The sequence below is a fragment of the Oncorhynchus mykiss genome, chromosome 17, assembly GCF_057628025.1.
Source record: "Oncorhynchus mykiss isolate SJ-2025 chromosome 17, ASM5762802v1, whole genome shotgun sequence".
NCBI classification, from domain to species: Eukaryota; Metazoa; Chordata; class Actinopteri; order Salmoniformes; family Salmonidae; genus Oncorhynchus; species Oncorhynchus mykiss.
The window spans coordinates 24,815,574-24,835,053 of record NC_143038.1 but is presented as its reverse complement, the minus strand read 5'-3'; the positions used below and the strand labels follow the sequence as shown (position 1 = coordinate 24,835,053).

General features: G+C 41.3%; 1 protein-coding gene across 1 annotated transcript; it reads right to left on the bottom strand.

The window, feature by feature from the left end:
• Nucleotides 1-3,896: 3,896 nt before the first annotated feature.
• Nucleotides 3,897-18,774, bottom strand: LOC110493847 (RNA-binding protein 12). Its single transcript, XM_021568360.3, has 2 exons — nt 18,675-18,774; nt 3,897-7,405 (listed from the first exon to the last, which is right to left on the bottom strand). The coding sequence occupies exon 2, from the start codon at nt 7,378-7,380 to the stop codon at nt 4,771-4,773; it is 2,610 nt and encodes an 869-aa protein (XP_021424035.1). The 5' UTR covers nt 7,381-7,405; nt 18,675-18,774; the 3' UTR covers nt 3,897-4,770.
• Nucleotides 18,775-19,480: the final 706 nt, after the last annotated feature.

Sequence of the window (19,480 nt, the reverse complement as noted above, 5' to 3'; positions counted from 1 at the left end):
AAGCCCTAGGTTGTCATGTATGTCCACAAAACAGCCTACCATTTCACCCCAGTGCCGTATATTAGGCCTTTCTCAATCTGTGGGCTCATTAGGACAAAGTGAGACATGCAGATATCCCAAATATCAAAGAACACCCAGCATTTCACTCTTTAAAACATTATGAAATAAACAACTTAATTGATGAGTAGCCTATATAAAAAAAAAGTCTGTATAGGTTTTACAACACTTCAAATAAAAGTGAATGTTCAGAGAACTTATATGAATCAGTCAAAAATGTTCCATTAAACCGCATGATAAAAACAAGGTACATTTAGGTTTAGCGCTAGGCTAGCTTGTAAGACAAGAAACAGATGTTATCTTAGCCTTCTAGTAGGCATGTTTGCCACTAGCATCTACAGTGGAATTGAAAGTGGGCCTTGTGACAGTGGAATAAATGTGTACTCTCTTAAAACACACACAATTTATGAACATAATTATATACAGTGCTCCATCTGTAAACTGTTTGTGCTGAAATAAAAATGTGAGACCATATCAACAGTAGACTACTGAACAAAATACAAAAACATTGAGTAAAGTGATCCTTAAAGGGGGAGAAAAAAAAATGGCAACTTCATATTCATCTCCAGCACCACCCCAGTATCAACATGTGGAAATGGCAAATGTATGTTTTGTAGTAAAAAATATAGAAGATAAGCGTTTTGCAATGACATTAACCAATTAGTAGGGAATTAGTAGGCAAGGCCTACACATAATTGGTTAAAATCACACAATGCACTCCAATAATGTAATTTGAAACACTTATCCTCTCTTTTTTACTACAAAACATAGAAATGTGCCAATTTCACATATGTTGGGGAGGTGCTGGAGATGATGAATATGAAGTTGAAATTTTTTTTTAAAAATGTCCCTTTTAAAAGGCAGGGGTGGACAACTCAGTTCCTGGAGGGCCATGTGTCTGCTGAGTTTTGTTCTTTCCTTTCAATTTGTTTGCAATTAAGATCTAGACAACCAGGTAAGGGGGAGTTTTAGCTAATCAATTACCTTAATTCATCAATCAAGTACAAGTGAAAACCCGCAGAACTTGGCCCTCAAGGACTGGCGTTTGAGGTGCTTTAACCTCTCTGCGCACAGAACCCGGTAGCGGGATGAAATTCGACAACATACAGTGATCGCTACATAAATAGTCATATTAAACATTCATGAAAATACAAGTGTCTCACATGTTTCGAAAGCCTAGAATCTTGCTAATCCAACTGCGTTGTCAGATTTAAAAAAGGATTTACTGCGAAAGAATACGATGCGATTATGAGGATAGAGCCCCATAAAAAACTATTTCAACCAGCACAGGCGTAACAAAATCACAAACTGCAATAAAATAAATAGTTTACCTTTGACGATCTTCCTCTGTTTGCAATCCCAATGCTCATTGTTACACAATGAATGGTCTATTGTTTGATAAAATCCATTTTTATAGCCTAACACAACATTTTGTGAACCGCTTGTGTCGTGAATTCCGTCTCATTCCATTTTCGACGACACACTCGAGGTAAATACACACACAGAACGTGACTTTTCCAGTCATGTTTGGTTTCATTGCAATCAACTGGTTTGTTTGTAACACAACCAGTTGATTGCAATGAAACCAAACATGATTTTTTGTTTGTAACACAACCAAACCTGATGGGTCATTTCGCGGGACATATTGACTGAACGAAACCGATTTGAAGACAACAAGTCATCATTGTGCACCAATGATTTGCCCGCTGTTTCGTTGATTGACTGTATTTTAACCCAATGACCACTGATCGTCTTGAAATCTAGCTGGGTAGATAGCCAATGAGCTGAGGTAAACGGCAATATGTAATGTTTATGTGTTGGAAGACCAACCCATGTAGTAAACTCCGACGTAAAGAGGGTCATTTGCCATTGAAGTTTCATACCGGAAGGAGCAACGCATGTTGCACACAGCGTTGTTTTGGTAAAGCGCATATTCAGCTGTTTATATATCAATCAGTATGGCGACTAAGTCAGGGAAAGCTAAATCTAAGTCTAGATATACAGATGTACACACAATTTTAGAAGAAATTGATCGAGGGCGATTAATTTAGCGATTCCCAAATGGAGGAATATTTTTTAACGGAGAGGACATCGTATTGGACTGGTAAGTTCTTCTCATGCTAATGCCATTGTTTGAAATTAATAATATAAAATATTATTTGTGAAATTAAATAGCCTATTTGAGGCTGTTGAGGGGAGTGCAGGCCCACAACAATGGCCAAAGTGAAATGGAGACAGTAGTTACAGCTGGTCTGTTGTAATATAATAAAGACAGTAGATCTAGCTGGTCTGTCATAATATAATAGAGACAGTAGATCTAGCTGAAATGTCATAATATAAATGAGACAGTAGATCTAGCAGGTCTATAATAAGGTTGAATATATTGTGTTCCCTGTACTCTATATATATATATCTGTTTATTATACCTGTTGATACAGGGTTCATATGTGAAACTATTCTAACTGAACATTTTCTTTCACAGTGACACTGACTCCGAATGGGAGCCCCCAGTGCCAAGGTGTCCATCCCCCACTGAAGCTGCTGCTGCCACAAGTGGTGTTCATCTGCCCAAATGTATTTCTGCAGGCATGGATGTGCTATGGCACCTGGCATCAGCAGCATAATATTGTGTAGAGGACTGAGGGTCTTCCAAATATTGAAAGTGTTATTTTGTAAATGTATATATTTTTTTCATGTTTTTTCTCCATTTTTTTGGGGGGGTGTTAGAATACCATTTTGGTATTTTGTATATAGTTATTCCATTCAAAATGTATAACTTCACCAATTTGTCCACTTGGGTACATTTGGGCTACTTGTGTGGGACACCTGGGTCACTTTATGATAAATGTCATGTAGCACACTCATTTTGGAAGTTATCATTCTGAAACTTTGCACAAGTACTGTTGCCCTCTTATGTTTTTCACTGAAATTGTCCCCATCATCCTATCTGAATGTTTGTTTTATCTTGTTCATTTAAAAAATAATACAACAATAAAAAGAAAAAAAACTTTTTTTTTTCATTGTATTATCTAAACCAGATCTATTGTGTTATATTCTCCAATATTCAATTCACATTTACACAAACTTCAGTGTTTTCTTTCAAATGGTACCAATAATATGCATATCCTTGGTTCTGTGCCTGAGCTACAGACTGTTAGATTTGGGTATGTCTTCAGATGGAAATTTTAAAAAGTAGGGGGTAGCTCTAAGAGGTTGTTAAAGGCTGGTTTCCCAGACACAGATTAAGCCTGGTCCTGTTCTAAAAATAATTCTTAACAGAGAATTGCCATTGAAAGGGCATTTTAGTCCAGGACTAGGCTTAATCTGGGTCTGGAAAACCAGCCTACTGTATGGGTTTCTTGGCAAACCCTATCAAATGTCCCATTCAACCCTATATGGTCACTTGCAAAACCTCGATACAGCCTATATTACCCTTTTTAAGTAGTTTAAACAGCTAAATGTAGGCCTAACTGAAAAGGCCCAGTGCAGTCAAGCTCTCTAAAATGAGGTTGGAATAACACTGAAAATGATAATGCCCCTTTCCCCCGTAAGAGCAGTTTCAAAAGGCTGCCAGACAATTCAACCTGTTTTGGTGGGATGGGGTTTTGGCCTGCTCTTTGAAGATATTTTGTTTATTTTTGACCATTTTAATTTAAAACAATCACAGTAAGGTACTTAATTGTTACCCAGAAATGATTTGAAAACTGCTACATTGGGCCTTAATAAAAATTAATTAATTACCTGGACCGTTTGGTAAAATCTGGGTGCCTTCCCAAAACCATTTTATTGTTCATATAGAAAATCATCAAGCAAGTGAAAAATGAGAAAAATAGAATGGCTTGTAAATCTGTCAGGAATGTCATTTTATTGACAAAAGTGTAAGCTAAACAGTATATACACACTTGTGAAATAAGCTGGAACGTCCCCAAAAATATAAAACTTAAGTGTCTCTTGTTAGACAACACTACAAAACTAAAACATTCCAAATAGTATTTACATCTTTGCAAAACAGCTCATTTTCAAAAGAGTATATCGCAGTGGGAGGGTTGGCAGATACAAAAAGTTCTGAAGAGCTCTGCAGACCATTAAACCAAATGCAATGTTCAACATCTTTTTCTCAGAAACAAGCAGTACAATTTATCATACAACATAGCTAGCAACATTGACATTTGCATTTATTAACAGTGAAAAACAGCATAGAGCAAATAAGCAAACGCTTTAACCATGACACAATGAGTGTTCTCTGTACTAACACCATGCATGGCAGCATTTGGCAAGTACCCCCTTTAGAAAATCATCACAAAGAGAATGTTAAATCTATGGAAGAAATACAAGAACACAAAATGTGTCAGGGCATTTGAAAATAATACATGCTTCCAAGTGAAAGTGACATCTCAGCACAGAAATAAGACTATCCTCTTAATCCAACCATATCATCCAAGGCTCTTACTCTAAATATGATTGGACTCAAGCTACATCAACAGTTGGCTTTTTGCCATTTGGAAAATCCAAACATCCCACTTTAGCTATATTATACATCAAATCAATATAGCAGCGTTCCATTTGATTCTTACGCTACTAGCAACTTGATAACTTTGGTAAAGGAGCTAAAGATAGTTGGGAGCTTAAATCCTAAATGCAAGTTCTTACCTTTGCATTAATGAAACCGGATGTTTCACTTAATCATTATTGGTAGAGAGGAACATTGGAGTCTTATCCTAGAGTTATCTTCACTTTCCTAGCCCCAATAGGCCTATCATTTAAATCCATGACAGCAGATGATGCCTCCTCGTGTGACTCAAAGGCAACCATTGCCTCACCAGTGGGCAGGCCCTTTTCACTGAACTGTTGACAGACTGAACCAGGCAGCACTTGATACCCATAAAAGAAATCTAGGATCTCATCGACTGTTACGGTGAAAGGCATGTTTTGGATCTTTACAATGGTTGGTCCACGAGGGTTACCAGGGCCTCCGGGTGACTGCTCTCTCAGAGGGTCAGAGCCAGGGCCACGGCCCAAGGCAGACTGAGGGCGCACTTCTAAACGCCCTTGGCCACTTCCTCGGTTGTTATGGCCTCCGCTCTTTCTAGAGCCGTTGTCAAAAGGTGGCCTGTCCCTCATGCCCTCTGGTCCAAAGCCAGGTGGGCCATTGTTGCTACCTGGTCGGAAGCTTGGGGGTGCCAGAACTGCTCCAGGCAAGTGACCAGCAACCATGGGTGGGGGAATGCTAAGGGCTACATTCTCTAGACTTGCTGAAAATGGGGGTAGAGGAGGAGGGCCCACTATTCCATTACCTGGGACAGTAAATTGAGCAAAAGGACCATTGCCTAAATTGCCAACAGTGTTTCTGAGGAAGTTGAACTCTTCTCCTGTTATACTGGCAAAGGGGTGAGCTTGGGCTTGAATAGGATTCTGTGCCTGAGCATGGCCGTGTGCCTGGCCTTGAGAGTTCCCTTCAAATTTCTGGCCTCTCTTAACCTGTGGTGGTGGGTTTCTCTCGATTTCCTTCATCTGCTCAAAGGTGACCAAATGCACAAAGGCATCTCTGCCATTTAACTTCTGCCTGTGTAGTCTCTCAGCATTTAGCGCATCCTCCTCTACCCTGAACTGCACAACAGCCTGACCTAGACCGTTACCACTGCTGTCAACCAGAACTTTAAGACTTTCTTCAAATACTGCAATGCCTTCCAGAAACAGACGGACATCTTTCTTTGACACATTATATGGAATATTTGAGATGTGTGCACAGTTTCTAGGGCTCTTGCCGGACTCAGAGTTGTTTTTCTTATCAACACCCTGCATCCTTTGACGAATGGAATCAATCTTTTCAAACATAGCTTTCTTACTGATGGGGTGAACTTGTATGAATCGGCTTCCCATATACTGCATGTGACAGCTGAGGGCAACCTTGTAATCCATTTCATTTTTCAACTGGACAAAGCCCTCACCTGTAGCTCGGCCAGTGGGTCCATAAGCAATGTAAATGCGGTCTTCCATAATGTCCAGCTTTTTGAAGAACTCACAGATCTGTTTATTTACTGCTTCGTAGGGCAGGCCTTTTAGGTAGACACAGAACTCCTTGTTGTGAGGGGAGCGAGACCTTGCATGATCTCTGGTTGAAGGAGATGCTGAATTCATGTTGCTGCGGTGGTGCTGGTCTTGGGGCACATTACTGGATTTTGAATGGGCTTGCCCTCCAACCCCGTTGCCACCACTGCTGACACTCATCCACTGGCTCTCTGTGGCCGGAGAGATGTCCACGTACCTCTGCCTTAACATTCTGCTGCTTCTTTTGAGCGCCTCAAAAGTGTCCTGAGGGGAAAAGAACTTGGCCAGGGCCCTGCCGCTACTCCGGCCAATGTTGTCCCTGACCAGTCGGATGGAGTCCACCAGTAACCCACAGAAAAACTCCCCAATATCCATTTCAGTAGCTGAGAAGGGCAGGCCTTGAAGGTGAACATATAACTTGTCTGAATTACCTATTGCTGCCTTCATGTGTGCCTGGAGATTTAACAGAGGGTTCATATGGCCAACAAACATGTGATTTGGGGCCAGTCCACTAGGGGGTGGGACACCTGGGTTGAATGGTGGCATTGAGCCCATGTGGGACAGACTCATGGGAAGGACAGGGGGGCCTTGGGTTAAAGGTGACACAGTGGGAACAGGAGGCACAGAGGACACTGGTGGTGGAAGTGGCATGGGGGGTATGGAAGGCATGGGTGGCAAAGATGGCATGGTTGTCAAAGGGTGAATAGGTGGTGGTACAGAGTTGCGGGAGGACATGGCTGTTCTCATACTGGATCCCATGGTGAGATTTGGGCTGCTGAAGTTGTTGCTGAAACTGGGGGGCATGTTTCCCATGCCAGTGGTGGCAAACGTGGACACATTTTTGTTGCTTATGGTTTCATGTGCAGAGGCAGCTGTGGTGACGGTGGCTGGTGTGGTGTTGCTGAACCCTTGTAAAGTGTTGGGTAGACTGCCCCTCCCACATGTGTTGACGGGGGGACCTGGCCTTCTACCATTTCCTGCTGCTCCCTCTACATTGCCCGTTTTAAAACGCCTGCGGCTAAGCTCAATCATATTCTGCATCTCGGTCTTGCTGCTCAGCAAAAGTGACACTTTTGAACCTTTGATTGCTCCCCCGTTACGCATCATGCCAAGCCTGGCATCTTCATCTGTGGCGAAAACAATAAAAGCCTCACCATGTTCACCCCCTACAATATGCACCCCACCATCTGGGATGGTCAATCCAGAGAAGAAATGGCGTATGTCCATGGTCCCCGCCACTATCGGGAGACCCTGCATGCGGATGACCACAGCCATGCTGCTGAGGCGAAACAACACACACCTGCAGGTGAAAAAAGGCAACCACCGTAAGACTAGAGGAAAGAGCAATGAACACACAAGAAACAAAGAGCAGGAGAGAAACCATGATTTACAAGATGGCTTATGTTTGTATATATTCGATGAGAGCCCAATGCATCAGAGAAATTCAAAATGTATGTACAAGTATATGTACAAGTATTAGGCGGTTTGTCCACTCATCACCACTCTTAGACAGCCATCCACACATTGCTTCATTCACCACATACATCAGCCTTGGCTCAAGGACATTATGTAGACCCTAGGTCTAAAAAGCAAATCTTTAATGTAGAAATGTTACTCGTAGGCCTAAATCTTGCTCATAATTATAGTACCACACATTTCAATGAAATTTAGGCTTGGGCGGTATACCGAACAGCGGGGTATTTGGAAATAACCACAGGATGGTTTTTCATTACCGTCAAAACAATTTCTTTTACTTTTTTAATGAATTAGAATATTTGTAGCTAGTTTACCTGCAGTCAACTTGTGTAATACGTTAGGAGATGAAGATTGCGAACCCTCATTTCACCCGTCACATAATTTTTCATTATGAAGCTTGTTGGTAGTCCCAAGTCACGTGGTGTTTGTTTACAAGCACAACGATGAAAGACCAGAGCCTTGAGTCACTCACTGTTGCTAAGCACGCACCAGGTGATCTACTTACTGTATGGAATTCACATCTAAATGTTTGCAAGCTAGATATTGTATAAATACTAAGTTAACGGTCTAAAATGTTGTAAATGCTCTGCAGTTGTGCATTTGTTTTGCTAATTTAGTAGCTAGTTAGCCATCTCACTAAGTGGTTAGCTTCTCCCAAAATTAAGCTTTGCTTGCTTGGAAACAGCAGACAATTCCCTACTGGATCAAAAGCCTTGATGTCTAATATTTGTTTAGTGCATGCAGCAAACTGTAGCATTTTTTTGTTACTTGTATAACTTTGAGTTGGGATGTCTGTCTTGCAAATACTTTAGGTCAGAGACTTTATAAAATGTTAGCATTTAGATGGGATTTTACATTTACTTGTTAGCATTGCTCAGTGGGGTTTGAAAATAGTGCCCCTTGTGTGGTACAAGGTCGGTATAAAAAGGTATGACAATCTGGATACAGCCCAAGCCTAATGCAATTAATTAATTGTATAAACCTACAGTGCAATCAGAAAGTATTCAGACTCCTTCCTTTTTTACACATTTTGTTACATTACAGCCTTATAATAAATTGGATTAAATAAATGTTTCCCCTCATCAATCTGCAGACCCTTTGTGATGACTCAAATGATGAGCTCGGGTGCATCCTGTTTCAATTGATTGGACATGATTTGGAAAGGCACACACCTTTCTAGATACAGTTGAAGTCAGAAGTTTACATACACCATAGCCAAATGAATTTAAACTCAGTTTTTCACAACTCCTGACATTTATTCCTAGTAAAAATTCCCTGTCTTAGGTCAGTTAGGATCGTCAGAATAATTTATTTATTTCAGCTTTTATTTATTTTGTCACATTCCCAGTGGGTCAGAAGTTTACATTCTCAATTAGTATTTGATAGCATTGCCTTTAAATTGTTTAACTTGGGTCAAACGTTTTGGGTAGGCTTCCACAAGCTTCCCACAATAAATTGGGTGAATTCTGGCCCATTCCTCCTGACAGAGCTGGTGTAATAGAATCAGGTTTGTAGGCCTCCTTGCTCGCACACGCTTTTTCAGTTCTGCCCACAAATGTTCTATGGGATTGAGGTCAGGGCTTTGTGATGGCCACCAACTTATTGTGCGAAGCTTGTGGAAGGCTACCGGAAACGTTTGACCCAAGTTAAACCATTTAAATCACTATTATTCTGACATTTCACATTCTTAAAATAAAGTGGTGATCCTCACTGACCTAAGACAGAGAATTTTTACTAGGATTAAATGTAAGGAATTGTGAAACTGAGTTTAAATGTATTTGGCTGAGGTTTATGTAAACTTCCGACTTCAACTGTAAGGTCCCAAGGTTGACAATGCATGTCAGAGCAGTGGCCTCCATCATGCTTAAATGGAAGAAGTTTAGAGCAACCAAGACTCTTCCTAGAGCTGGCCGACCGGCCAAACTGCGCAATCGGGGGAGAAGTCCTTGGTCAGGGAGGTGACCAAGAACCCGATGGTCACTGACAGATCTCCAGAGTTCCTCTGTGGAGATGGGAGAACCTTCCAGAAAAACAACCATCTCTGCAGCACTCCACCAATCAGACCTTTGTGGTAGAATGGCCAGACGGAAACCACTCCTTAGTAAATGCCCTCCCCGCCCCCCGCTTGGAGTTTTCCAAAAGGCACCTAAAGGACTCAGCCCATGCGAAACAAGATTCTCTGGTCTGATGAAACCAAGATTGAACTCTTTGGCCTAAATGCCAAGCGTCAAGTCTGGAGGAAACCTGGCACCATCCTTATGGTAAAGCGTGGCGGCAGCATCATACTGTGGGGATGTTTTTCAGTGACAGGGACTGGGAGACTAGTCAGGATTGAGGGAAAGATGAACGGAGCAAAGTACAGAGAGAGCCTTGATGAAAACCTGCTCCAGAGCTCTCAGGACCTCAGACTGGGTTGAAGGTTCACCTTCCAACAGGACAATGACCCTAAGCACACAGCCAAGACAAAGTAGGAGTGGCTTTGGGACAAGGCTCTGAATGTTCTTGAGTGGCCCAGCCAGAGCACGGACTTTAACCCGATGTAACATCTCTGGTAAGACCTGGAAATAGCTGTGCAGCGACGCTCCCCATCCAACCTGACAGAGCTTGAGAGAATCTGCAGAGAAGAATGGGAAAAACTCCCCAAATACAGGTTTGCCAAGCTTGTAGCGTCATACCCCAAGAAGACTCGAGGCTGTAATCACTACCACTATCACTAAAGGTGCTTCAACAAAGTACAGAGTTAAGGGTCTGTGATAAATATTTTATGTATTATACTTTCGCTAAAAAACTGTTTTTGCTTCGTTATGAGGTATTGTGTGCAGACTGAGGAGGAAAAAATACAATTTAATACATTTTAGAATAAGGCCGTAACAATTTTTTGGGGAAAAAGTCAAGGATTCTAAATACTTTCCGAATGCACTGTATAGCTCAACTTCCAATTGATCAATCTGATGCATAATTAGGCCCATGTCCAATACATTTCAGGTGGAAGAAGGGGCATGAATTTAAAAGGTTGAGTAAGTCGTTTTAGAAACTTACAGGGTGCATTACTTACCAACAACAGATGCAATTCCTAAAACTAAACCACATTTTGATGTCGACTTTCAATGATTTACCTGACTAGACCATCTAGACCACCAGCAATTAAGTTGTGGTTTATTAAGGGTTAGGGGTTTATTAAGGGTTAGGGGGAGGGGCTGCCAAGATAAGTCACGGAGGTTTGGGAGGCAAAATCTGCATAGTGTTACAATTTCGCATGGTTCTATGCTAGATTGTTTGTTCCCAAACATTTAGCATGACAGCTAAAATGGCTGAGAAAATCTGATCTCAGCTAATAAGGAGAAGTATCTAACAAAATAACTACATTCTGGCATTCACTAATTATAAACAATTGACAATATAAATGTGGGTACATTTGATGAAAATCTTACTTACTCAACCTTTAAAATATAAACGTGCCAATTTGATATAATTGCAATGCAGTATCCCTAACACTCATTTCAGTAGCAACTGGTAAACACAATCAAATGCATTTCTCATGATAAGCTGTAGACCACACTATTTACCAAGAGAGTTTTCATCTATTTTTCATAGCTGTCTATTTACCACCACAAACCATCTATGAAATGTATAAGGCCATAAGCAAACAGGTGGCGCTCCTAGTGGCCGGGGACTTGAATGCAAGGAAACTTATATCCGTTTGACCTAATTTCTACCAGCATGTTAAATGTGCAACCAGAGGGGGAAAAAAAACTCTAGACCACCATTACTCCACACACAGAGATGCGTACAAAGCTCTCTCACCCTCCATTTAGCAAATTTGACCATAATTATATCCTCCTGATTCCTGCTTACAAGCTAAATCTAAAGCAGGAAGCACCAGTGACTCGGTCAATAAAAAAGTGGTCAGATGAAGCAGATGCTAAGCTGCAGGACTGTTTTGCTAGCACACTGGAATATGTTCCGGGATTCTTCCGATGACATTGAGGAGTACACCACACTGGCTTCACCAATAAGTGCATCGATGACGTCGCCCCCACAGTGACCGTACGTACATACCAAAACCAGAAGCCATGGATTACAGGCAACATCCGCATTGAGCTAAAGGGTAGAGTGTCAATACAGGACTATTATTGAATCATACTACACCAGCTCAGACGCTCGTCGGATGTGGCAAGGCTGGCAAACTATTACAGACTACAAAAGGGAAGCACAGCCGCGAGCTGCCCAGTGAAACAAGCTTACCAGACAAGCTAAATTACTTCTATGCTCGCTTCAAGGAAAGCAACACTGAAGAATGCATGAGAGCATCAGCTGTTCCGGACGACTGTGTGACCATGCTCTCCTTAGCCAAAGACATTTAAACAGGTCAACATTCAGGCCGCGGGGCCAGACGGATTACCAGGACGTGTACTCCGAGGACGTGTACTCCGAGGACATGTACATCTATGCTGGCTGGGTAGCATACAGGTTTTTAGCAAATGTTCGAAAAAGGCCCCTTCACAAAAGATTGTGGCTGGATTTGACACAGAGGTCTACCGGCTGGCTAGGGTGTTCAAATACAAGACTCTACTCAAAGACAAGCGAGGGGCACTCACTGAGCTCAACACAAATAGGCTGACAATCATGTACTTCAATGGAGATGTCTGTGATAGATGGAAAACTTACAATGGACAGACAGACATAGGAGCTCATAAGGTAGTTCCATAGGTTTTGCCTATTGCTGCATTATTGCCTGAATCCTTTTTTTTTCATTTACAATGAAACACTTCAAAGCACTTTATTTGACAAAAAACAATGAATGCAATGTTGTTGTTTTTTTTACATAAGTATAACTCTAGGTTTTGACTATTGCTTGCTGCATTGTTGCCTAGATTCCTGCATTACTTATTTTAATTTATAATGAAACACTTAGAACTGTATTGAAGCACTTGACTAGATAAAAAAAATAGTGCAATGTTGTATTGCATCATCACAAATGTACTGTTATCTAATTAAATTGTTGACATTTTATTCATTCACATTATTAGACACTCTTTCTGATGATAAAATTAGCATAAATTGTAAAACACAGAATTCAGACAAATAAAAATAGAAAAAAATTGAATTTGGGGAAAAAACTAAATGGATTTCATAGGGCCCTAAATTGTCAGACTCTAGCCACCCTAGTCATAGACTCTCTGCTACTGCACGGCAAGTGGTACCGGAGCGCCAAGTCTAGGTCCAAGAGACTTCTTAACAGCTTCTACCCCCAAACCATAAGACTCCTGAACAGCTATTTCAATTGTCTACCCAGACTATTTGTATTGTTCCCCCACCCCCTCTTTTACACTGCTGGTACTCTGGTTATTATCTATGCATAGTCACTAACTCTACCTACATGTACATATTACCTCAATTAACCTATGCCCCCGCACATTGACTCTGTACCGGTAACCCCTGTATATAGCCTCGCTACTATTATTTTACTGCTGCTCTTTAACCATGTTATTTTTATTCTTTACTTTACACTTATTTTTCTTAACTGCATTGTTGGTTAAGGACTTGTAAGTGAGCATTTCACTCAGGTCTACCTACACTTGTTGTATTCGGCACATGACAAATAAACATTTATTTGATTAATTGTTTCAAATTCGGAGAGTATCAGACAAATTAGGCCATGTGTTATCGCATAAATGCATAACAACATTAAAACACTAAAGGTGCAAGACAATTAGCCTATGTGTAGGCTCAAGTCTCAAGCATTGTTCAGAGCAGGTGTTGGCCAAAACAACCTAGTAAAAAGCAAGTAGAAAATGTGGTCAACAGAAGGAGATCAGTTCATGAAGTGGAGACATTTACTTGGGGCTTGTGGATAATGTGGTATCTTGTCAAAGAAAGCCACCAACATACCATGCTCTTCCTCTATACCACTCATACCTTGGTAGGTCATGCTTAGCTCTGCTCAACTTCAGAGGTTTCCACAATAGAGTACACTATCCCAAAAGGGACACTAGTCAAAAAGGGAATCAATAAGGTCAATGAATATAGCCTAACAAAGCTAATAATTACTGGTAAAAACCATGACGAGCAGACAGAAGGTTGTGGGGGTTGGACTGGAAGTCCAAGCCTGTTCAGGACATATTCACAAGCTTACCTGTAATAATGGTGCTTCGTTAAAACTGTGGCACAGGATATCCAAGCCAATCCTGACAGCAAGCTATTTAAATCAATTCTTGATTAACAAAACAATAGGAAATGGAAGCAAAAACATGAGCAAAAGGCAGGCAAATGTAGGCATCCTTAGTGAACAGCATGTACAAAACACTCTTGATTCAACCCCATATCAGCTTTTGTTTTGCATCAGGAGAAATGCAGTAAATTGGCTTCAACAATTAGAGCACAAACTCCTTCAAATGGCTGCCGCGCCAAAAAGCCATACTCTAATATATTTCACAAAGATTATGCATCTCGTAATTTCTCATGTTGACATCAAGCATGAAAATAAATTTAATTCATCACAGAAATCCATAAGAGTGAAATAAACATCCATGTCATTGAAAACTTGTATTTCATTGCTCAAGTTTCCCTCGATAGCTTATCCTTAAAGTGTTCTATGTAAAATGATGTCAACTATATGGCCTACATATGCAAATAAGGTATAATAATATGGTAATGGACCGGTCAGTTGGAAGACTGCTTCTCATCTCCCACCAAACACATAATCTGATCATGGTTATCAAGAGACTCTGAAGCCCAATACCTGAACATACTACGGACAAACCTAAAATCAGGTCTGCTGCGTCATCAGTCTCACACTGAGGATTGTATTCAGACCCTGCCCCATGAAAGATTTAAGCCTGGGCCTACACTAAAATGTAGCCTCGCATATTCCTTATTTTGTATGGAAAATGCTAGAGAAAAAACAACCACCTGCATGTGTGTGAACTCAAAGCTTCAGCACACTACAATATCTCAATTGTGTGGGAATCTTTCCACAAAACATACAGGGGACAACGGTCACTCCTGTGAAAGCACCTAACATGGTCCACATCTGCAACAATGGACAATAAGTGAGGTCATCAACTGTGGTTGTCCCACCTAGCCATCTTAAAGTGGCAATCCGCAGTTGAAACAATAACAAAGCGGCACCTCGCCTCTATTTTGGGTAAAAACTGAGGAAAAGGCCTGGAGAAATGTAACCACTTTCAAATTCATAGATGGCTATTGATGCAATGACTGGCCAACCAAGATATCAAAATCATAGTTTTCAGCATAACTTGAGGCCATACAATGCCAGTATCATTTACTCAAAATAGTCAATCTAAGATTTAAAAAATTTCAGATTTCTTGAGTTGACGTTTTTGCAGAGGAAGTTTTAGTCGCGCAATTTTACTTCTATCCAAGGTGTGACATGTCTTATGTAAACAAACTCTGATCTGTTGCACTGCTGGGCAGGTCTGTCTCACTGTATATGTGTTCTGCGGTATGATTGGATAGTGCGCAGCAGTGTGTATCCCGTGTTAGTGGGCAAGTTAACCTTGTTGAAATCAAAACCAAACCCTCAAGTCATGACAAACTCACTTTAAAAATAAACTGTTTTGGATGAGACTGAATAAATGTTTGACTTTTCGATCAGATAAGTGGCATCGATATAAGTTGTTTATTGCCTTCAGTTGCGCTTTAAACACGTGGTAGGCCCCCATCATTAAGTGGGAGTACACAGGGAGGTACATGAGTGGGCTGAGCACTCACCCTTGTAGGGCCCCTGTGTTTAGGATTAGCAGTGGAGGTGTTGTTTCCTACCTTCACCACCTGGGGTCAGCCCATCAGGAAATCCAGGACCCAGTTGCACAGGGCAGGGTTCAGACCCAGGGCCCCGAGCTTAAAGATGAGCTTGGAGGGTACTACTGTGTTGAAGGCTTAGCTATAGTCATTTAGTTCAGTTACCTTTGCTTTCTTGGGTACAGGAACAATGGTGGACATCTTTAAGCAAGTTGGAACAGCAGACTGGGATAGGGAGAGATTGAAAATGTCCGTAAACACTCCTGCCAGCTGGTCTGCGCATGCTCTGAGGACTCGGCTAGGGATGCCGTCTGGGCCGGTAGCCTTGCGGGGGTTAACACGCTTAAATGTCTTACTCACATTGGCCACGGAGAACGAGAGCCCACAGTCCTTGGGAGTGGGCCGTGTTGGTGGCACTGTGTTGTCCTCAAAGCGGGCGAAGGTGTTTAGCTTTTCCGGGAGCAAGATGCCGGTGTCAGTGTCTTGGCTGGTTTTCCATTAGTAATCTGCCATATACGTATCGTGTCTGAGCCATTGAATTGCTACTCCACTGTCTCTGTACTGACATTTTGCCTGTTTGCTTGCCTTACGTAGGGCACAACTACAGTTTGTATTCAACCATATTCCCAGTCACCTTGCTGTGGTTAAATGCGGTGGTTTGCGCTTTAAGTTTTGTGCAAATGCTGTCATCTGTCCACCGTTTTTGGTTTGGGTCGATTTTAATAGTCACAGTGGGAACCACATCCCCTATACACTTCCTGATGAACTCAGTCACTGTATACGCCAATGTTATTCTCATAGGCTACCCGGAACATATCCCAGTCTGATGTGCGAGTACTAAAGGCAATGTTTTGATGTGTCAAATTTGCTTAGTTAAAATACCCAGCTACATAACTGCAGCCTCAGGATAGGTGGTTTCCAGTTTGCACAAAGTCCAGTGTAATTCCTTGAGGGCCATCGTGGTATCGGCTTGAGGGGGAATAAACACGGCTGTGACTATAACCAAAGAGAATTCTCTTGGGAGGTAATATGGTCGGCATTTGATCGTGAGGCATTCTAGGTTGAGGGAACAAAAGGACTTGAGTTCCTGTACGCTATCACAATCACATTATGAGTTGTTAATCATGAAACAAACACCAACTTTCTTCTTCCCGGAGAATTCTTTATTCCGGTCTGAGCGATGTATTGAGAACCCAGCTGGCTGTATGAACGGGGACAGTATATCTGGAGAGCGCCATGATTTTATGAAACAGTATGTTGCAATCCGGATGTCTCTCTGGAAGGAGATCCTCGCCCTGAGCTCGTCTACTTGAAAATTAGCTGAACTGCACATTAGCGAATATATACCCGGAAGTGGCGGATGGTGTGCACGCCTCCTGAGTCGACAAGTCCACTCAGAATACCTCTTCTCCACCAGCAGCGTCTTGGAGCAGCCTCTGGTATAAGTTCAGTTGCCCTGGAGGGTACGAACAAAGGATCCAATTTGGGAAAGTCATATTTCTGGTTGTAATGTTGGTGAGTTACCGCCGCTCTGATATCCAAAAGTTATTTCTGGCTGTACGTAATAACACAAAAACCGTTCTGGGCTAATAATGTAAGAAATCACAACAACAACAAAAACAAAATACTGGAAAGTTGCTTAGGAGCTAGAAGCAGAGCTGCCATGTCTGTCGGCGCCATCTTCATATACAATGGTGCCACTGGACTCAGATCTACAACTCACTCATCAGTCTGAAGTGTCGCCCCTTGCGCAATTGAAGGACTTTTTCAACAGCGCGGGGGGTTGGAACTCAAGAGGGCAGTCACATGTGTTTGCGAGGCAGAGGTCCTGAGTTCCGAGTCTCGATATGAGCTGAATCGGGGGGAAATGGTACTCAATAAGAACATTAACTTCCTGAAGTTATCCCTATAGGCTTTAGCCAAGTGGGTCAACACAGTCTTGTGACATGCAGGAGACCTGGTTTGAACCCAGTCAGTCACAAGATTAAATATGGAGTGAAAAGTTTATCCATGTTTTTTTTTGTGCCACTCCCTTCTATAATATCCTGGCGAGGCCTGTGGTCATCATGCCAGATTGGCTTCAGAAACCACCAGAAGCTTTTGTTTACCATAGACCGTTTGATTCGATACATGCTCCTTATCTGAAATTATGAAACTTTGATCAACTTTAAATGATAGTTTGTAAACTTGATACAGACAATGAATGCAATCTACCATATTCAAACTGAATATATAAATATTCAATTTGAAATCACATTTTAAAACTGAACGCAATTTTCAATTCAGTTTCAAATCATGAAATATAAATTCAATGATTCAATTTGTGCATTTCAACCATGTTTGGACGAATGGTTACACCCCTGCTGGGTATACCGTTGTAAAACTTTTGCAACAGAAATCGTTCCCTCCAAACAGAAACCGTTTCCAACGAAAACGAGTTTCTATTGGACAAATTCAGGTAGGTCCCTCCCCCTTTCGTTTGGTTCTTAAACGGTGAACGGTTTCCGCTGCAAGGCGTAATGAATACACCCCTGGACTGCCCAATCTCTGGTCACGACAAATAGCACATACTGGGGGAAGTTGATGAAATAGCAAATGAATTGCATGGGCACGAAAACGCTGTCAACATGAACGAGACTTCATTGTAAAACACATTTGCCAATAACGTAGCTAAAAGCTCAGTCTGTCACAGTACTAAAGCGGTTTCCAAATGTGAAGGGCTGCAAAAAGACAGCAAATTCTGCAAGGCTACAGGAAGAGACCACAGACCAATTATATCTAGCCATTTCAACATTTGAATGTGTACCACATTACTCGAGAAAGGGCGCCGTGCAAGCTAGCTAACGTTAGTTGGATTGATATTAAGAGCAGGTCCTGCAATGAAAACCCCTTCTCCGACCTAGAAGCTAGCTAGTTAATTAGCAAGATGGGTAGCTAGCTAGCATCATTGGCTAAAGACAGAACAATTGCCCTTCAACGTACTTATTCAGACTAGTAGCTACCTAGCGAAACACGAGAACATCAAACGTTTAGCTAGCTAGTTCCCACATTTCTAAAGCTCACGAAAAGCATAACGTAATACATTAGTGATATAGCTTGTTGTTCGCTAAACACATAGCTAGCTAACGTTACCCCATTTGGGCAGGCCGAACATCTCACATGCCCCCCCCCCAAAAAAAATATCTAGTAGCTAGCTAGCCCTTCTAGCTAACGCTATATTCACCCAATGTCTAACTGCAGGCGTATATTTTCACGAATCTGTAACAACCATTTCATTATTACTATCTCTGTAATTGCATTTGTCCGCTGTGTTTTTATTTGGTCCTTACCGAAATATCTGTTAACAGATCTTTATTTTATGGTGCGTCCTCCTCTCTTGCTCTTCTCTCTCTGCTTGAGTAGTTTTTCTTTTTTGTAACAATAGACAATACTCAATTCAGACAAAAATACATCAAAAATCACCGTACACAATTTTAAATAAAATAAGACATCACATCATACATAAAATATTGCATTATAATATTCTACAAATTACATAGTAACAGAAGTAATTTAAAAGCTATACATTCATAGGGGAAGGCTTGAAATCTGGGTTCTTGGGAAATGTACATATCTTGAATTTACTTAGTATTGAAATTAACAATAAAATCTAGCTTCTTATCAATGTTTAAAAATAAAAAATGTGATGCTCAAGGTAAGATTTAAGGTAAGACTTATTTGAGTATTATATAATATCCCAGAATTTGGATATTATATTGATAAAAAAAACAACTTCTAAATAGAGGCGTTTGTTGGATATACACGGAGTGTACAAAACATTAAGAACAATTTCCTAATATTGAGTTACACCCCTTTTGCCCTCAAACGCCTCAATTCGTTGGGCATGGACTAAAACAAGGTGTCGAAAGCATTCCATGTTGACTCCAATGCTTCCCACAGTTGTGTGAAGTTGGCTGGACGTCCTTTGGGTGGTGGACCATTCTTGATACACACAGTAAACTGTCCAGCGTGAAAAATCTAGCAGTTCTTGACACACAAACCGTTGTGCCTGGCACCTACCACCATACCCCATTCAAAGACACTTAAATATTTTGTCTTGCCCATTCACCCTCTGAATTGCACACATACACAATCT

Coding starts and splice junctions, on each gene's coding strand:
- LOC110493847 (XM_021568360.3), bottom strand. CDS start 7,380: ATGGCTGTGGTCATCCGCATGCAGGGTCTCCCGATAGTGGCGGGGACC.